The sequence below is a fragment of the Schistosoma haematobium genome, chromosome ZW (assembly GCF_000699445.3).
Source record: "Schistosoma haematobium chromosome ZW, whole genome shotgun sequence".
Lineage (NCBI taxonomy): Eukaryota > Metazoa > Platyhelminthes > Trematoda > Strigeidida > Schistosomatidae > Schistosoma > Schistosoma haematobium.
Window position 1 is genome coordinate 26127108 of NC_067195.1, and position 18527 is coordinate 26145634.

Genomic DNA, 18527 nt, shown 5'->3' on the forward strand with positions numbered 1-18527 from the left:
TGTGAACCCTATAACAGACACGTCACAAATCAGTATTAACTAAAAAACATGGTTGTGTCACCATTCTCACAAGAAACACCGATCGTTTTATTCATGAAGATTTTGTTCCTACTTGATGTGGTGTTATACACTATTACTGCAGACATTCAGAAAGCCGTTGGACAACACTATAAACGTCAATTGTTACTCACATATTTTTTTATACGTTACATAATTATGTCACTTCAGTACAAAACAATGGTACCTCTAATGGATATAACTTTTTATGGCTAAATACAAACAAGTTATATAATATTCACAATTAGGTTAACGCTTGATTGCTTCTACTTACATTTTATAAACAACTACCGACATCCATGTTCACCGTCACCGCAGTCAAGGAGGTGAACCATATGTAAAAGATTTTACGGTTCATTTTCATGAAAACTCAATCTGTGATGTATTTTTTGACTAGAAACACGGTGAACTTTACTTGCTTGAGTTTGTATTGTTACAAATAACTATATTAAGCTAACTTCAGATTTACTTACGTGGTGAGCAAGAAATACGTCAAACTGCCAATAAATTGGAATAAAAACTATGTTACAAGCACTAGCAATACAGAAATTGATGTGTCATGCAAAAAAGCCTGTTAATAGCTGATAAATAACGACACAAAAAATCCACGACAATGTGTAACGTGTGCGCGAAAATCCCTGGCTTACCCGCTAGTCCGTGCCACTTTTCAAACAGACTGATTTATTTTATTATTTCTTCCATCCACTTAACTCCTGACATTTTACTAATAGATACGTTTTAACGAAACAATCGTATCGCTTTATAACGAAACACTTCGCCCAGGAAGTAGTTCAAGCTCTCCCAAATATTTCATTGTTACCGACTAGAGTAGAGGCCACTTTGAGGAAACACAGAATCTTCCCTAGAAGTTGTAGGAGTTTTAGGCAGGTATCTTCAGTTCCAAATGTGCTCAAAAACACCTCTCCTTCGCTTCGGAGACCCTTAGAGTATTGTTCCACTGTGGACAGTTTGAAAGTATAGGTCATCATATTTACTAATGTCCTTAACTGATTTAATCCATTCGAATATACACCTTTTTGACGAATTCGTACACACCAAATGATCTCCTCACTCTCGTTTTTTGTTGTTTTCATACGATTCCCGGACTTTGGTAACGTCCAGTGATAGTCTATTCGAGTACAATAATTCTAGTCAGTCGTGTAATTATTTGGTAGTTTGTGTACCCTAAAATCTAAGAACATTTGTCTTTGGGCAGTAGGGTTTTTGCAATTAGCAGCTATCGCATTACCGAGGGTATTAAGGTTCCGGATTAGCACCGTTTGACGACGGCTCAGCATATTAAAGGCTAAGCGTTCGCGCGTGTCGCCTAATTTCGTGTGTTGCATTGCTGAAGAGTCATACGCCCGTGCAAAACCACTGTCCAGTATATCCAGGTTTTCGACAGTGACCTAGCTTTTATCAGTTCTTGATTTCAATGAAACAGGGCTATTATTCTCAATAAACCCAACATATCCTGGGAGAATTCACCTCAATCTACTACTCTTTTCTTCACATTTCTTCATACTCTCAAGTCTGTACACTTCATACCGCACTATATTGCTGGTTGAAAGTGGAATTACACTCAACTTCAGTTATGCTTTCGGAATAAATACTGACTCTACACTATTTTTGCTCAGAATTATATTTCCAAGTACGATGTTTCGTTTATTTTTTTATATTGCCCAACTATGCAATGACCACATGCCTGACCTCGTTGCTTTATAGAGGATGATATCATGAAGGCGAGTTTGCGTTCTGGAGGTTTTCCCCGACCGTCTTATTGGTCGAATCGATCTAAAAGTAATAGCTATTTAAGAAAAGGAATGTTCAAACAGAATGATGTAATAGAAGGGCCAGTAGCTCCAGGAAAGACTTCAGACGTTAACAGGCTGTTTATATATGATGTTTGTATGAACTAATTATTCCTTTGTACTCGGTGTCCGCCTGATTTTGAATTCCAAATACAACGCGTTCGTTTGTGCTCACTTAGCTCTACCTGACGTAAGTTGCTCTATTTCGAGGATTCCTGGTTAGTGCAATAATTCAGGTACTTCAAATCATCACATGGGAATCTCAATGGAACCTGGGATGGAAGAGTTGAATAAACATTCAAATTTCGATACTTTCAAGGATTATATGGAAGAGTTCAAAATCTGGAGTGTGACTGAGGAAGATGTTGAGGATGTTAATATTTTGACTCATTTCCTTTTATTCATCAAAAAGAAGCCGACAGCTTATTAAACATTTTGGCATTTCAAGATAAACCGAATTCATTTTCCTTCGCAAATTTCAAGAAACTACAACTAAACCATTAAAGTTTACAAATTTCGAATGCCGTTAAGGAGGAAAATTTCATAAAATGATTCATCAGGGCATCGAGAATTCCACTAAATTACTAAGTAATCCCAGTCCAATACGTGCCCAAAGTTATGCGGATAACAATTCATTGAGGAGTTGCGAAGTATGTCACGAAAACAAACACACGTGTTGCAACAGAAAGAGAAGGGTGAAAATCCCTCTACAGCATTTTGTCGGACTATACTGTCATTTATTTGTTTAGTCTCCCTGTCGTGTATTTTAACCCTTGTTCAGATCTCGTTTAAGCACACCTTTTGTTCTTCAGTCTTCCTCGTCTGAGCTTTTATTATGTGATTTTGATTAAAGACTTCTCTTTTTTAACCTAATTTTCTATTGCATGTTGCCGGACTGTTGACAGTAAGGTCGTGTTTGACTAAGCTAAAGGTCGCGGCGTGATTCAGTGTGTGACTGTGTAACGGGATTAAAATCATCATGTATGATGTTGTTAATAGATTTTGTTTTCTTTCCATTGCAGGGCAAGCAAGAATAAGTGCTTTAGAAAAAGAAGAGCAAGCCCTTCATGCACTAAACTTACAGGACGACTCACAAGACCGTTTTGTAAACTAGCTGTCTTTTCTGTGCATAACCCGCGAATTTTAATTTTCAAATAAACGACTGGTGGTCTCCATTCCGTGTTCCCTCTGTGGTGTGAAGTGCTCAGTTAACATTGTGTGTGCTATGGCTTCAGGTCTTCCCGCCTTCCAGTGACTGCTGATTACACGTGTTACAACTGGCGATGGAGGTGCCGACAGAAAAACGCGATGAGAATCTAAACGAACCGCCTCTGATTCCAATCAGGGCTGCTCCCGGTTCAACCCCACGCCAGCCACTACTGCTTGAAACGTCGTCAGATTACTCCGTTTGGAAATTTGAAGTCACAGCGTACCTTCAGAGAGTTCCGTTGACCGAACATTTCAACTATCTCGTTTCTTATCTGAGAGATGAATCAGTACGCAGGGCTATAGCGAATGGTTTTGCGGCCGATAACACGCTCTCACACAACTGGAGAATTCTAGACGACTGTTTTCCCATTCCCGTAGACACCCAGCAGGTGACAATTCAGTTTTTATCACGCCACCAGAAAGCAAGCGAGAGTCCAATAGACTATCTTCATTCCCTGCAGCAAGTCGCAGTACAAGCATTCCCTCGTTTAGATATGATGGGACGAGAGGAATTAATACGCTCACGTTTTGTCGAAGGCCGGTTGTTCGGACCACTTAAAGAACACTTTCTTCGAAATCCACCAACTGATACGTCTGACGTAAAAAGAACAACATTACGCTCCCTGGCCGCTGACAAACTAGTGAATTTATCCAATGTACATTCATCATCAGTGACGACTGTGGAACGAGCTACAAAATCTAGTGGCCTGGACAGCTGCCAGACTAAAATGGCTGTCATCAACCTTTGCGGCCGAGGTGCTATCCGCGGACAGTCAAATTAGAGGTAGAATAAACAACTGGCAGGGGGCAACTACAATGGGCGTCAAGCCGAGTGTATATATTGCAAGAGGTTTGGCAGGAACGCTAGAAGATGCGGTCACAACCGCCCCCGTAAACCAGGCGAGCGGCGTTTTGGTTATTCATCTTCCTATGTTAATCATGTCAATCCAACTACGTTTAAAGGTAGAGTACAAAACATCGAGCTAGACATACTTCTAGACACAGGAGCTTCAGTATCCCTCATTAAGGAAGACTTCTTGCAGAGACTTAGCCACAGCACTCAGCGTAAACAATGCTCCTCTACAATAATTACGGCGAGTGGAGACCCCTTGATTGCGTGTTCTAAGATAGGGTTAAAGCTAACAATAAACAAGAACTCTTTTCGACATGAATTCCTGGTTTGCCCCACACTGACCTGGAACATGATACTCGGGGTTGACTTCATGTTAAGATATCAGGTCTCTATAGACATGAATAAGTCGGAAGCTAAAATTGGCGGGGTTGTCGTGCAACTACAACGCCAGGAAATGCCAACCGTAACCGTAGTTCAGGTGCGAATTGCAGAGATTGTACGTCAGGTACAAGATAACCAAATAATAAGCGAAAAGGACCGTCGAGCGACCATTGACGTACTCTGTTTTCTCGGAGAATATCTCTGGGAATCGGACAACCATTGTTCAACATTCCATTGTTACAGGTGACCACATGCCATTACGCTAACCACCTCGCAGAATATCAGTGCATTATCAGCCTCACTTAGAATCAATGATGAAAGATATGCTAGAAAAAAGACTATTGTACCATCTTCGTCACCCTGGGCATCGCCCATTGTTTTAGTAAAAAAGAAGGACTCTTCCCTACGACTGTGTGTAGATTGCCGACGCCTTAATGTTATAACTAAGTGTGATTCTTTTCCACTTCTACGGATAGACGCTACCTTAGATATCATGAAAGGTGCTCGCTGGTTCTCAACTCTAGACTTAGCATCAGGGTATTGGCAAGTGGAAGTCCGACCCCAAAATAGAAAAAAACTGCATTTATAGTGCTCATTGGCTTATATGAATTTCAAGTAATGTCTTTCGGACCAACTAATGCCCCAGCCACCTTCCAACGATTAATACGGACAGTTCTACACGGTCTCGTACTGCACCAGTGCTTAATTTACCTTGATGATATTATTGTATATGGCAGCACGCCAGAACAACATAATGCCAAATTGAAGGCAGTCCTACAACGTATTAGGCAGTGTAAGATCCAAACTACGGTTTGGACTGCTGAATAGCCTTCCACGTACGTTAGACACGCGCCCTTTCCCGTCGAAATCAAAACAAGTAATCGGGTAATTAGCGGTTCTATAATTCATCATAAATTTAAACAAATATTACCACCCGGCTACTCAACCAATAATTGTTCAATCAATAAAATCTAAGTTACAATAAATAAAGTAGTTGATGAAAGATGAGAGAAAGTTACCAGTAACAACAAATGAACGTTATTCTATCCAGACTGGATAGAACACACAAAAGGAGGAGCAAATCAATATGGCTGCCGCCAAGAACAAGTGTCAAGTAAAACAACATAGATACAGTTCGGGAAGAAGCACAAAAACTTAGTGAAGGCGTAATAAAATAAAAACTATGATAAAATACAAATATTAACAATTCAAATGTAATCAAAAAACTAACAATGTACAACTAAGGGGATCAATAGGAACAAAGTGCAAGTATATGCATGGAGGGATTTTCACAAACACAAAACATTCAAAATGGATCTTACAGGCAGCATAACCTAAAAGTTAAAACATCCAAATGTCAACTATTGCAAAAAGAAATGCTCTTTTTAGGGCACCGTATTACGGAAGATGGAGTGGCAACAGATAAAGAAAAGACACGTGTGATTGTTAACTGGCCGCAACCAAAATCACTCGAAGACGTTCGTAGCTTCCTTGAACTAGCTTCTTACTATAGACGCTTTGTACGTGATTTCGCATCATTAGCAGCACCTTTACATCGATTAACCCACAAGGGACGAAAATTTTTATGGACCAGCGAGTGTCAACAAGCGTTCGATGCTTTGGAGGCCCGGTTAACCTCTCCACCTATATTAGCCTTCCCAGATACGTCAGCAGACGGAAGCAAATTTATACTTGATACAGACGCTAGTTCCTCGGCTATTGGAGCAGTTTTATCACAAGTAGCTCGAGATGGACACGAAAGGGTCATTGCGTATGCTAGTCAACGACTAGATAAGAGTGAAGCACGATATTCCACAACACGTAGGGAGATGTTAGCAGTAGTAAAATTCTTACAACACTTTCGCCATTATCTCCTGGGCAAACCCTTTCGCATGCGCACGGATCACCGTGCACTACAGTGACTCCGCTCTTTCCGCGAACCAGAAGAGCAAGTGGCACACTGGTAGGAATGACTACAAGAGTTTGATTTCACATGCGAGTATCGACCGGGAGATCGACATGCAGACGCGGATGCCCTCTCCTGAATACCCCAGACCACAGATATTATTAACGCGATTCTTAGTACAGCTCCGGAGACGGATTGGCCCTCCCTACATGCAACAGATCCAGACTTACAGATTGTTTATCAAAGACAGCTAAATGGAAATAGTAAGCCATCCATGAAGGAGCCAAAAGATGAATCCGTGACAACTCGTCGTATTTGCACTAAATGGAGCAACCTCAAACTACATGGTGACACATTATCCCTAACTAATGGATCAAAACAACCCCTACTGATAGTAACGCGAGTGAAAGTTAAGAGCATTGTGGAACAGGTACACCGCGAACTTGGTCATGCGGGAGAGCGGAGAACTAAACACGCTGTCCGTCGACGCTTTTGGTGGCCATCCATACACGAAGATGTAGCGCAGCTTTGCAAGAATTGTAACACGTGCTGCCGTTTTAAATCGCTTCAACAGACACCCTGTGCACCAATGACGCCGATGGTGACAACAGGACCACGCCAGCGAGTTGGCATAGATATCATGGGACCACTGACAACGACAAAAAACGGGAACCGCTACATACTGGTTATGGTGGATTATCTCACTAAATGATGCGAAGCTGCACCCATTCCACAGCAAGACGCCCTTACTGTTGCCCGAGCTTTCATCGATCATTGGGTCTCCCTTTATGGTGCCCCTGTTTCACTCCACTCCGCCCAAGGTCCATCCTTTGAAAGTCACCTCGTTGCTGAGATATGCCGGCTATTAGGAATCAGGAAGACACACACCAATGCGTATCACTCAGAAGGTAACGGCCTCGTGGAAAGAACAAACAGAACTATTAATGCCATCTTGCAGTCGTTCGTCAGCAGATCGTCACCTCAGTTATGTGATGAGGTGCTCCCCCAATGCCTTTTAGCATATCGTACGTTGGTACATGGGTCCACGGGATTCCCGCCTGCTATTTTACTGTTTGGGCACGAATTACGCTTACCAGTAGAGATACGGTCACCCCTGCTGCCCTACGAAGAATAAGAGCTGTCTTTTCTGTACATAACCCGCGAATTTTAATTTTCAAATAAACGACTGGTGGTCTCCATTCCGTGTTCCCTCTGTGGTGTGAAGTGCTCAGTTAACATTGTGTGTGTTGTGGCTTCAGGTCTTCCCGCCTTCCAGTGACTGCTGATTACACATGTTACAACTGTTAACCTTTTGATTGTCTGCTCGGGAGGATTTCTGGAATCCCTGCAGATAGATATTTGATCTCATCTTGTTGGGAATATTTTTATTGATTCTCAGGTATCGAACATCTTGGTATTAACCGTTTCATTTGTTGTTTAGCGCGCTACTTTACGTTAAGGAAACTTCTGACTTTATAGCACAGGCTGTACCGTTTGAGGTATTTTGTATTTTTGATCTAATTTGTTCTGTTTCCTAGATTAGGACCGTTTAAACTGAGCACGGAGTTTGCGTTTTGATATGATTTGATACGAGCAACTCAAAAACACATCATACGCTATACAGAAGAATGTAGTTTTGTCTAACTGAATAAATTTTGGTTCATCAGTCCTGCGTTCAAACCGAATATTGTCATTGCGGTTTTTACATCTCTATCAAGTTTAATGACTGTGGCAGAAACATTTTATTGATCTTGCTCCACTAATGTTATTATCCACTAACTCCTTAATTTTTAAAGCCTTTTATTTATACAGACAATGTTAAGGTCCTGTTATGTACAGTAGATCACTTAGTATTACAATCTTTCTATTCAGTCATATTTGTCCAATGTCTCATGACATTGTCACGTTCACATATATACGATTCGAAAGCTCGATTCCTTCGATGAACTTCTTGTTTTTAACATTTAAAAGTGAATTATACGTCTAAATTCTGAAACTGCTTACCCTAGCTAAAAAGCTCTTGCACCGATATATGCCACTAAAGATTTCTTGCCGTGTATGTTAACTGAACTCACTTGGCGAGCACAAGTATAAACCTACTGTCTCGATGTTGTATATTAATAAATATGAAATGCTGATTTGTTGTTCACAAAAGTAGATCACACATGATTTTATTTAATAGTGTTTCTCTTTAAATTGCCATAATTACTTGTGAGCTGCAATAAATTTACGCAAAAACTAAGCAAATTTATTACCTCTGGATTAAAAGCAAATAGGTGTTCTATTTTCAGGAAATGTTGAGGCCCAGGTCTTCCTTAAGTGAACTATATATTCCATTAAATGTCTACATGTTATCAGTTTTGAGATTTAAGACCAAATTTTATAATTCTTCTTAGGTCACCCTTATGCATTTCCTCTGGAAACATTCTGATCAAAACGAAAAAAATAATATGCGTAGTGACGCATATAATTTCGACTTTATTTGTCCTCCTTTTTTCAGCGATTCTAAAATAATTCACCGTTTAAGTTCAGATAAAAAAAGAGTTAAGCGTGAGGTGAATAACTTTTTATGGAAGGAAATGTCTTGCAAAAAGACGCTAAACAAAAAATACCATCTAAACCATCTAAAATTTGCCACAGTAATTAAATGGCATTAATTTATGAGAGTTATGTCGCCCGATCACGAAAGCTGTTATTCTTCTGTAGTCAAGGGGTCAATGCTTTTAGAAATCAGGGCAACAATGAATCTTGATAGAAGGTATGTCTGCATAATGTGGGAAACCAGAACAGTCAGTATAATAACTGGAATGAGAAGATACAACGTAGTGACTCATGGAATGAGCAGAAGGCATTAAGTACATGTCAAAAAAAACGGAGGAGCTTTGAGAGAGGAACAGTTTTATTGTGTTGATATACAAGAAAATAGCTCAAAAATAGAAGGGGTTGAAATGGAAATAGACAAATAACCGTGAAAGAGAATAGGAACGAAATTCACATCGACAAGTTATTAACAGCGTATGGTAAAAACAAAGAATAAAATACAAAAATCGACATCCAACACCACGCAAACAAAAGTTAAAACAATGAAGAACGTCAACAAACTTTGAAATGGGCTGCAGTTCATCGCAGAGAGGATTTCAGAACTGAACATTTGGTGGGAGACCTAAACGCCAGATCTGGGCTGGACAACATAGGGAATGATGATAGAAACAAAAACGAATGAAGAATGTTAGACGTATGTGCATTTAACAGCAACGTAATGGTCAAAACAGCATTCCCATAAAAACGACACTAAAAAACTACTTTGATGTTTGATTATGAGGATGATTTATGATAATGAAGTAATAGTCTTCTCATCATATAATTTACTTTCATATTTCTTTAAACAGCATCAGCGCATCTCCTAGCGTATATGGGTCATTTTGTTAGTGAACGGAAAGCAATAGCAGTCCTTCTGAGGTCATTGTCGTTGTCAAGGCATTTGAATGCTCGATGAAGTGACCAACCCACTCAAAAATCTTCAGCAGCTGTTTCATTACATTACGCAGTCGCTTTTAAATCACCGATGAATACTAATAGAGCTTACTGCTTCCCCGCGTGTGAGAATGGTCGACCATTGACCTTATGCTGGTGTCTGTGACCATAAGTGATGTACATTAGTGCAAACCTTCTACGAATAATCTCCAAACCTCAAGTTTCTGTTCGTCTAACTGATCCTTTCAAACAAACTTGGATATTGGTGGGATCAGCCACATTATTTGTTGTTCTCTAGACTCTGAAACCATTTGTGGCGGTATCGGTTATCAACCACCCCATCGTAGGTGGCGTACATTCGATAGCTCAGGCATGCACATGTAGTCACTCCTTGTAACCACTTGCTTTTCATATTAAATACACTATTCTATCTCCTGTTCATATATGTTTTTCAGAAGTCCTAAACGGCATATTGCTGACTGTCATGCTGGAAACATTTATTATAGACATTAATGCGACTTCCACTTAAAGTCTTCTAAATTATGTAGTCACACCATGGCGAATCTACGGTTTTGAGGTTAGGTCTATTATTTTAGTAGCAGTGAGAAATGAGAATGATACCGACCCAGACATAAGAATCTTTCAAGTCTGTCTTTAAAATGCAGTATAAGACTTTTCTGTTGTAAGGGTCGAGAGGTATTTTAGCCGGGTGCACAAAAGACTATAGTACCCCCACCCTTATAAAGTAAACCTTTCTAAAAATACATTCAGTGGAGATGGTGATTTAACACATTCGCAGTCTTTTAGCCCGTTAAAAGAACTAGAAAGATAAGTAAATGTGGAGTCAGCAACCCTGCGGAAAAGCATAAAAGAACTAGCTTGAATAATACTTTCTCCAAGGTGGAATTATCAGGTACGAGCCTTTCTTTCACGACTCTCAAGTAATCTCTTGCACATTGTGGTTTATATTTATATGAATGGACTAAGATGCCCTATGGTCAATAGGTTCTCAAATTTTAAACTTTTGAATGTGATAACTTTGAACGGCTGAGTTAAAAAGCCTATCTTTGTTCTGACAATAATAAGGTTGCTGATGATGTCTGCTTTATAATACCTTACAGTTTGCAGATCAGTCTGTAGGAATGATGGATAGTAGGTGTTTCAGGTGAATCATGTTTATACGTGACCACAAATAAGGTTTGAAAGAATTAAAATGTACTATGTTTGAAGACATCAACAAACTGACAATGACACCACTAGCAGTTATCCTTGGTGAAGTGAGAGAGTTCTTGCAAAGACGTTAAGTGAGAGAGGGGGAACAATAAAAATAAGTTGAATAAAAAATATGTCTTTATGTCTGAAGGTCCATTTCTTCATGCGATCTCATTTGGACTGGCCAGCATGGGGATTCGGAGCCATTAGGTCCTAATGTTCTAGATACAAATATATTCGGCCATTACCATCATTCAGACTCACCATACCCGCTTTCCTAGTTCCTTACTATTTTGGAGACCTAGGCACGACTAGTTCCAATCCGATTCATGTGTACAAACATTGAGGGGGGTAGTCGATTTTGTACTACTGATGTAATATATTCGCAAGCATCCGTGACCTAAGACTACCGTGCTAAACTGAGTTTTCTAATGTAACTAACTAATGGTATCGATGCTAACTTATAATGCTAAATACCTCTTTGACTTACGTCTGTAGCCTTGAATTGGTTTCACTTCTTACCAAAAAAATCCTATTACAAGCGAAACTGAACAATTAGGCTAAAACAGTCCCCTTATGACTCTGCAAATCTTTAGAAATGAAGATGAGCTGTAATAGATTTGGAAAAAATAGGATATAAAGAGAGATTAACCATTTACATATTTGAATATAGTGTTTTCCGTACTACTCTTTAAAACTACACAAAATCCTGAACTGTCAGCCGCTTTGCAAAGCGCCTCCATTTATACATTCCATTATCCGTTCATCGCCGTACTTTGACTTGTTTACTACTAAAATGTACTTGCTTAAATACTGACTCAGAAATAGAAAACAAGTTTAAGAAGTCATACTAAATTACTGGATCACGAATGAATCAACTTCAATAGTCATGAGCATTGTTTGCTCAGCTTCTCGTCCTTCCTTTTTCAGTCTCCTCTTCAGCATCCTCGTGATATACCACCGAAAACAAATAGAACATTTGACTTCGTGCTGCTCTATCAATAATACTTCAGATATTCCAGAGGGATATAAGGCTGTATTTTCTGGAAGCTCTCAGCTTTACATGGGTTTATTCTCGACCACCAGCTGCACGTTGAAACGCATCCTTAATAAAACGCGTCAACTTTTAAAGTGATAATTCGAGTCTTACCAACGTTATGTATATTCATATGTGAGAAACGTTATTCCCTGGTTTTGTGTCCAATGTTCTCTATAACATATTAACCTACCTGATTGCTTTATTACAGTGAAGCATGCATCACTTGAAGTAATTAGATCTTGCTTTTAAAATGGCGTAAATCATGTAACATACTGTCATTTGAGAAAAAGATTACTATAATTTGATCGCTTAGTATGTTTCTTCCGGCTGAAGCAGATCAATTATTGTTAAAAACGCTATAAGAACTGAAAACCAAACCATGTGGCTACCTCAGATCATGGTTGATATAAATTTGAGCTTAGTGATGTTCTATTCGTGATGGGTAAGTATAACTTAAAAAAATAGCTCATTGTTTTGATTATTATGAGATTATGTATAATTATGGTCTAGTTCGATATTAGTACTACTTTAATAAAAGACCTAATCTCGAAATTGTAGATTTGTAATTATGTGACTACATAATATATAAGATCTTACGTGGAAGTCACATCATTGTCTACAGTGACTATTGATATCGTAGCAATCAGCAATATGTCGCCTAGCACTTCTGAAGAATATATTTATACCAAGTGCAGGGTTATATGACCACATCTGCATGACCGAGCCATGTGCGTTCGATTATTTTCCGCTATTTTCGACATTGCTGAACTTCTCTCAGTCTTAAATGTTGAATGTGAATTTTCTCAACTATTCTATGTTCAGCTTTGAGTAACGTGTGGTTATAACCAATATCATTACACCACTCTTCCACCCGAACCAACATGACGTTCGTTCGCTGCCATATAGAGTGGGATTGTTGAGCATCCTGGGTTACGAATAGAATGATGTTAATCCTCCGGACCTTGGTAAACTGAAAGATAAATCAAAGAGAAGGTAGCAGCGACTGATCGAGAAACACGTCATAATTTCAAAACCTTTGAATACATTCTTAACACACTCAAAATAAAAATCTATGTGAACATTATTCAAGTACTAGACAAAGTGGGGTTACTATAAAGAAGAATGATTTGATACAGAGGTATTTCAGAAAGTCATGTTAAGATACATGGTAATCACCTTTGGTTAAGATCTTCACATATAGGCAGTAATAGCAATAGAAATAGAAATAGAACAACAACCAATAATGTAGAAACGTTGATATTCGTATTATTTTTGAATTGAAACAAAACGACAGTTGATTTTCATGTTAATATGCTGTCCGTACGAGTTGATTTTCAACCGTATTTGCATTATTAGGCTAAACTGAAAGAACAAAAGTATAACTGCGGTGAGCAAGAATTGCAACTAGTGTTACAGGTAGTTTGTTTACTTTAATACGGTTTATTTAGTTGTGGGAGGTTTTCGCGACCTCATTATAGTCTAACCGTGATAGTAATTAATAAAACTACTATTCCATATGAATGGTTAGCCCAAATTGTTTTGATAAGTGGAAACTGATGATCATGTTAATTTCGGACAAATAGCTCAAATATGAGTAATTCATGAGAGACCTGCCCTAGACTCAATATTCTGATTTGGAATAGAACATTTATCCACATTCATGCATACTGGTTGAAGGTTTATACATGTCATCTGCAAGTATTGATTTTGGGATACTAAGGAGATCGATTTTTATGAACTTCAGTGACTATAGGACATTAAGATCAACGGAGCTTATGTGCCACAAATATAGTTGATATGGAGTTGTACAATGCTTTGGGCTAAATAAACTTTCACAAGATGATAAACAGTGATTGCTGCCCATGTGATTTTCAGGGAGAGCAAAAGTTGTAACCAATGAAAGTGCAACTCCCAAATCATATATATGATAATGGCAAGAACCTTTCTCAGTTTCGTGAGGTGAATTTGACAGCGACGTTTTCGGTTTGCAAGTCTTCCTCAACTGCTTATACTGATGCTTTGCAAGAATGATTGCATCGCTAAACATCTAAATAGCCCGAAAGGTTCTGAGATGTACAGGTCATGTGCTTCGTCTTCAAAGTTTAAGTTGTATAGTTGCATGCACACTGTTGTGGAGATAGACTTGACAACCTTATTTTGTAAATAGTTTTCAATGTTATTTCTATTTGTTTTGTCAATTTTTCACTGTATGTACATTTATCATTAAATGACTGTACGTGTTGTTTTAGTCAACGACCTTGAACACTTTTTCCGTTGTAATTCTAACATAGCGTGACACACATTTTCGGTTGTTCACAAATACACTATTACGCACATACCCATTGTTCTATTCTCGCTCGTTACCAAGTCAATTGCGTTCTAAACTGGATATTATCCTCATTTCAGACTGCAGTGTCATTCCCATTATATCCTACATCAAAGAAACTTATTGGCGTCATATTTACCTCTGTGGAATTATTACGCATTTATAATTGTGGATTTTTGAGACCAAAACTCAACAGAACACGCAACGACTAGCCGATTTAAGTAACGTCCCTAATTTGTTATTGCATTTGTAACATTTAACTTGTAAATATTAATATTACTATTGATTGCTATTAACTTTGTTGATACTTTTGCGTTTATATATTGTTTGGTCCACCACAATTATTTGGTGAGCCTCGATTATTTTTTTTATAGACATTTACTATATATATCTACATAATTTTTTATTATTATTGATTAGCACGACACCATTTCTTGTTTTTTGTCATTATGAACTCTCCGGGTAAACTTATTGATATTGATAGTTCACCGACCAACCTTCTAAACTCTCCACAACCAGAGGATAATGTTTTAAACTCAATCAACGCTATCTCAGAACTAAGATTACCAACGTACGGTGTTAATAATCCCAGGATCTGGTTTGCACAGGTTGAGGCATTATTTTTGTCGAGAGGTATACGCTCGCAAGCGACAAAATATGCATACATCGTTGGAGCATTACCCATAGAAGTGGCAGCAGAAGTCGGAGACCTGATAGATAACGTACCAGAAGCGGACCCATATGACAAAATAAAAGCCGCAGTAATCCACCGTACTTCGCAGTCTGATGAAAAACGCTTACAGCAACTACTCACCGCATGCGAGTTAGGGGACAAAAGACCTTCACAGTTGCTTAGACACATGAGACAACTAGCAGGCTCATACAAGTTAGATGAAGCATTACTTAAGCAGATGTGGTCACAAAGGTTACCTTATAGCGTCAGACAAATTCTCAGCGTATCAGGAGCCTCTGTCAGTCTTGATGATTTAGCAGACATGGCCGATAAGATAATAGAAATATATCCCGATAGTCGGGGAATTAACGCTGTACAACCCGCTAGTAGAGATGCTATGAACCCTACTCTTGACATGCAGCAACAAATGGCACACTTAACACGGCAGCTAGCATCACTGCAGGCGACTATCTCCACCATCCATTCTCGACGCCCCAGATCTAGGTCCAGAAGGAGATCAGTATCCAGACATCGTCTTAGGTCACCTAAGCGGGCAGCCGGAATTTGTTGGTATCATTCGAATTATGGTGAGAAAGCACGTCGTTGCACAAAACCGTGCAACTTCACGGCAAGCAAGCCAGACCATCAGGGAAACGAAGTGGCCAGACAGTAATAGCGGCAGCTGTTACTGGCCAACATGTCAGCCGCCTCTTCCACATCAGGGATCGTATTTCTGGCTCAGACTTTTTAGTCGATACGGGAGCAGAAATCAGCATCATCCCACTCCATCTCTCACGCAGACAACATACGACAAGCACTAAATTGTCCTTGGTAGCGGCTAACGAATCAGTTATCAAAACTTATGGAGAACAATCTCTTATATTAGATCTCGGGCTCCGTAGAAGATTCACATGGGTATTCATAGTTGCTCAAGTCAAACGACCCATCCTCGGGGCCGATTTTCTTAGTGCGTACAACCTGTTAGTTGATATGACCAACAAGAGATTAATCGACGTAAACACACGTTTACAGGTAAATGGTACACTCTCCAACGACAACGAGATCCATGGTGTTCGAATAATGAAACCTGTGAACAACAACTTCAACGACATTCTAACAGAATACCAGTGCATTACGAAATCAGATTACCAAAAGGAAGGTAACCCACAGCTGGTACAACACCATATCACTACCACCGGACCACCTATTAGCGCCAGGGCGAGGAGATTACCACCAAGCAAGTTGCAAGTAGCTAAAAGAGAATTCGAACATATGATGCAACTTGGTATTATCAGACCATCCAACAGCCCCTGGGCCTCGCCGTTACACATGGTACCAAAGAAGGACCAAGATTGGCGTCCGTGTGGTGACTATCGACGATTAAACAATCAAACCATCCCGGATAGGTATCCTATTCCACATATACATGACTTCGCGTTAAATTTACATGGTAAATGCATCTTCTCGAAGCTCGACCTAGTGCGAGCATATCACCAAATTCCAATGGCACCGGAAGACATTGAGAAAACAGCCATAATAACACCTTTTGGTTTGTTTGAGTTTCTAAAGATGCCATTCGGATTAAAAAACTCTGCGCAGACATTCCAACGCTTCATGGATAACGTAACAAGAGGCCTTGATTTCGTGTTTGCATACATCGACGATGTTCTCATTGCAAGCTCATCTTTAGAAGAGCATATCCAACATGTCCAGACCCTTTTTGATCGTTTTAAAAAACATGGCGTCGTCATCAATCCTTCGAAATGCATATTCGCAGTCCCAGCCTTAGAGTTTTTAGGACATTACATTGACTCTCAAGGCATCAAACCACTCCCAGAAAAGGTTGAAGCTATTACCAATTATCCCGAACCAACCTCGGTGAAGTCATTACGACGCTTCCTCGGTATGTGTAATTTTTACCGCCGTTTCTTACGACATTGTGCTGAAGTATTACAGCCATTAACCGATCTGTTGAAAGCCGACAAAAAAGGTACGAAGAGAGAGAAGAATCAAACATTCAACCTATCTCTTGATGCCAAAACAGCGTTTGAAAAAGCAAAGTCGATGATAGCTAATGCCACCATGCTACAATATCTAAATACTGACCCCACAACCCACTTAATTCTGTGTACCGATGCATCTCAAAAAGCCGTCGGGGCAGTATTACAACAACAGGTAAACAATATGACTACCCCCATAGCGTTTTTCTCCAAAAGATTGTCACCAGCCCTGGAACGCTATAGTACCTTTGGACGGGAGTTACTTGCTATCTACTTAGCCGTTAAACACTTTAACTTTTTACTACAAGGACGAACTTTTACCATCATGACCGATCACAAACCTTTATGTTACTCATTCCACACATCGTACGACCGACATTCACCTCGCGAAGCACGACAACTGGATTACATCTCCCAGTTTACGACAGATATCCAATTTGTCAAAGGACACACCAACGTCGTAGCTGACGCATTGTCACGTAAGGACGTAAATACCCTGTTACGTAAACAAGACATCGATCTAGAAACCATCGCAAAACTACAAGTAGACGATGCAGATTTGAAGGCCTGCCAGGAGAAGTCTAACTTGAACCTTAAACCAGTACCCATCCCTTTCTCAAATACATCTATCATTTGCGATGTTTCAACGGGTAACAATCGCCCTTTTGTACCTCTAGCATGTCGTCGACAGGTATTTCATCAACTGCATGACCTTTCTCACCCAGGAATCAGAGCCACAATCAAATTGGTTACTGAGCGTTTTGTGTGGCCAAAAATCAATTCAGATATAAAACGATGGACGCGAAGCTGCCTACAATGTCAACGCAGCAAGATTCAGAAGCACACGATCAGTCCAGTTGGCAAGTATCCCCTGCCGGAAAAACGTTTTCAGCATATCCACTTAGACATAGTTGGTCCATTGCCACCATCTAATTCATTCACTCATATTCTCACTGCGGTGGACAGGTTCACAAGATGGGCCATAGCATGCCCTATTGCTGATACTTCTGCAGAAACAGCCGGCGTATTCCTTGACCGTTGGATAGCAAATTACGGAGTACCTTCCATCGTCACTACCGACCGTGGTCCCCAGTTTCAGTCTATCTTATTTCAGGAATTCACAAGACTTCTGGGCGTGAACCACATCAAAACAACAGCCTACCACCCAGCAGCTAACGGCTTGGTCGAAAGATTTCACCGCCAATTGAAAAGCTCGCTGATGGCACAAGATGATACGACAAAATGGAGTGACGCATTACCACTTGTACTCCTGGGTATCCGTTCAACTATAAAGGAAGATATAGGTTGTACAGCCACTGAGCTAGTTTACGGTACAACCCTTACATTACCAGGTCAACTAGTGGACCCAAACACTTTAACACCAACGGACCCAAGTCGTTTTGCTAGCCAACTGCTGCAAACCATGCAACGAATCAAAGCCATACCGCCTCGTGAACATAACAATCGAATACAACTCAACAGAAATCTAGAAACATGCAAGTTTGTCTTTGTTCGAGTTGATGCTGTTAAAAAGCCATTGAAACAACCTTATGAAGGACCATATCAAGTAATTAAAAGAACGACCA

General features: G+C 39.7%; 1 protein-coding gene across 1 annotated transcript in view; it reads left to right on the top strand.

Moving 5' to 3' along the window:
• The first annotated feature begins 14175 nt into the window (after positions 1-14175).
• The window catches only part of TY3BI_8 (Transposon Ty3-I Gag-Pol polyprotein), a 30929-nt gene continuing 26577 nt past the window's right edge, over positions 14176-18527 (top strand). The window contains exon 1 of the mRNA XM_051208624.1: positions 14176-17632. Within this exon, the coding sequence (XP_051070858.1) occupies positions 15932-17632 (1701 nt within the window). The 5' untranslated portion in view covers positions 14176-15931. The remainder of the gene's footprint in view (positions 17633-18527) is intronic.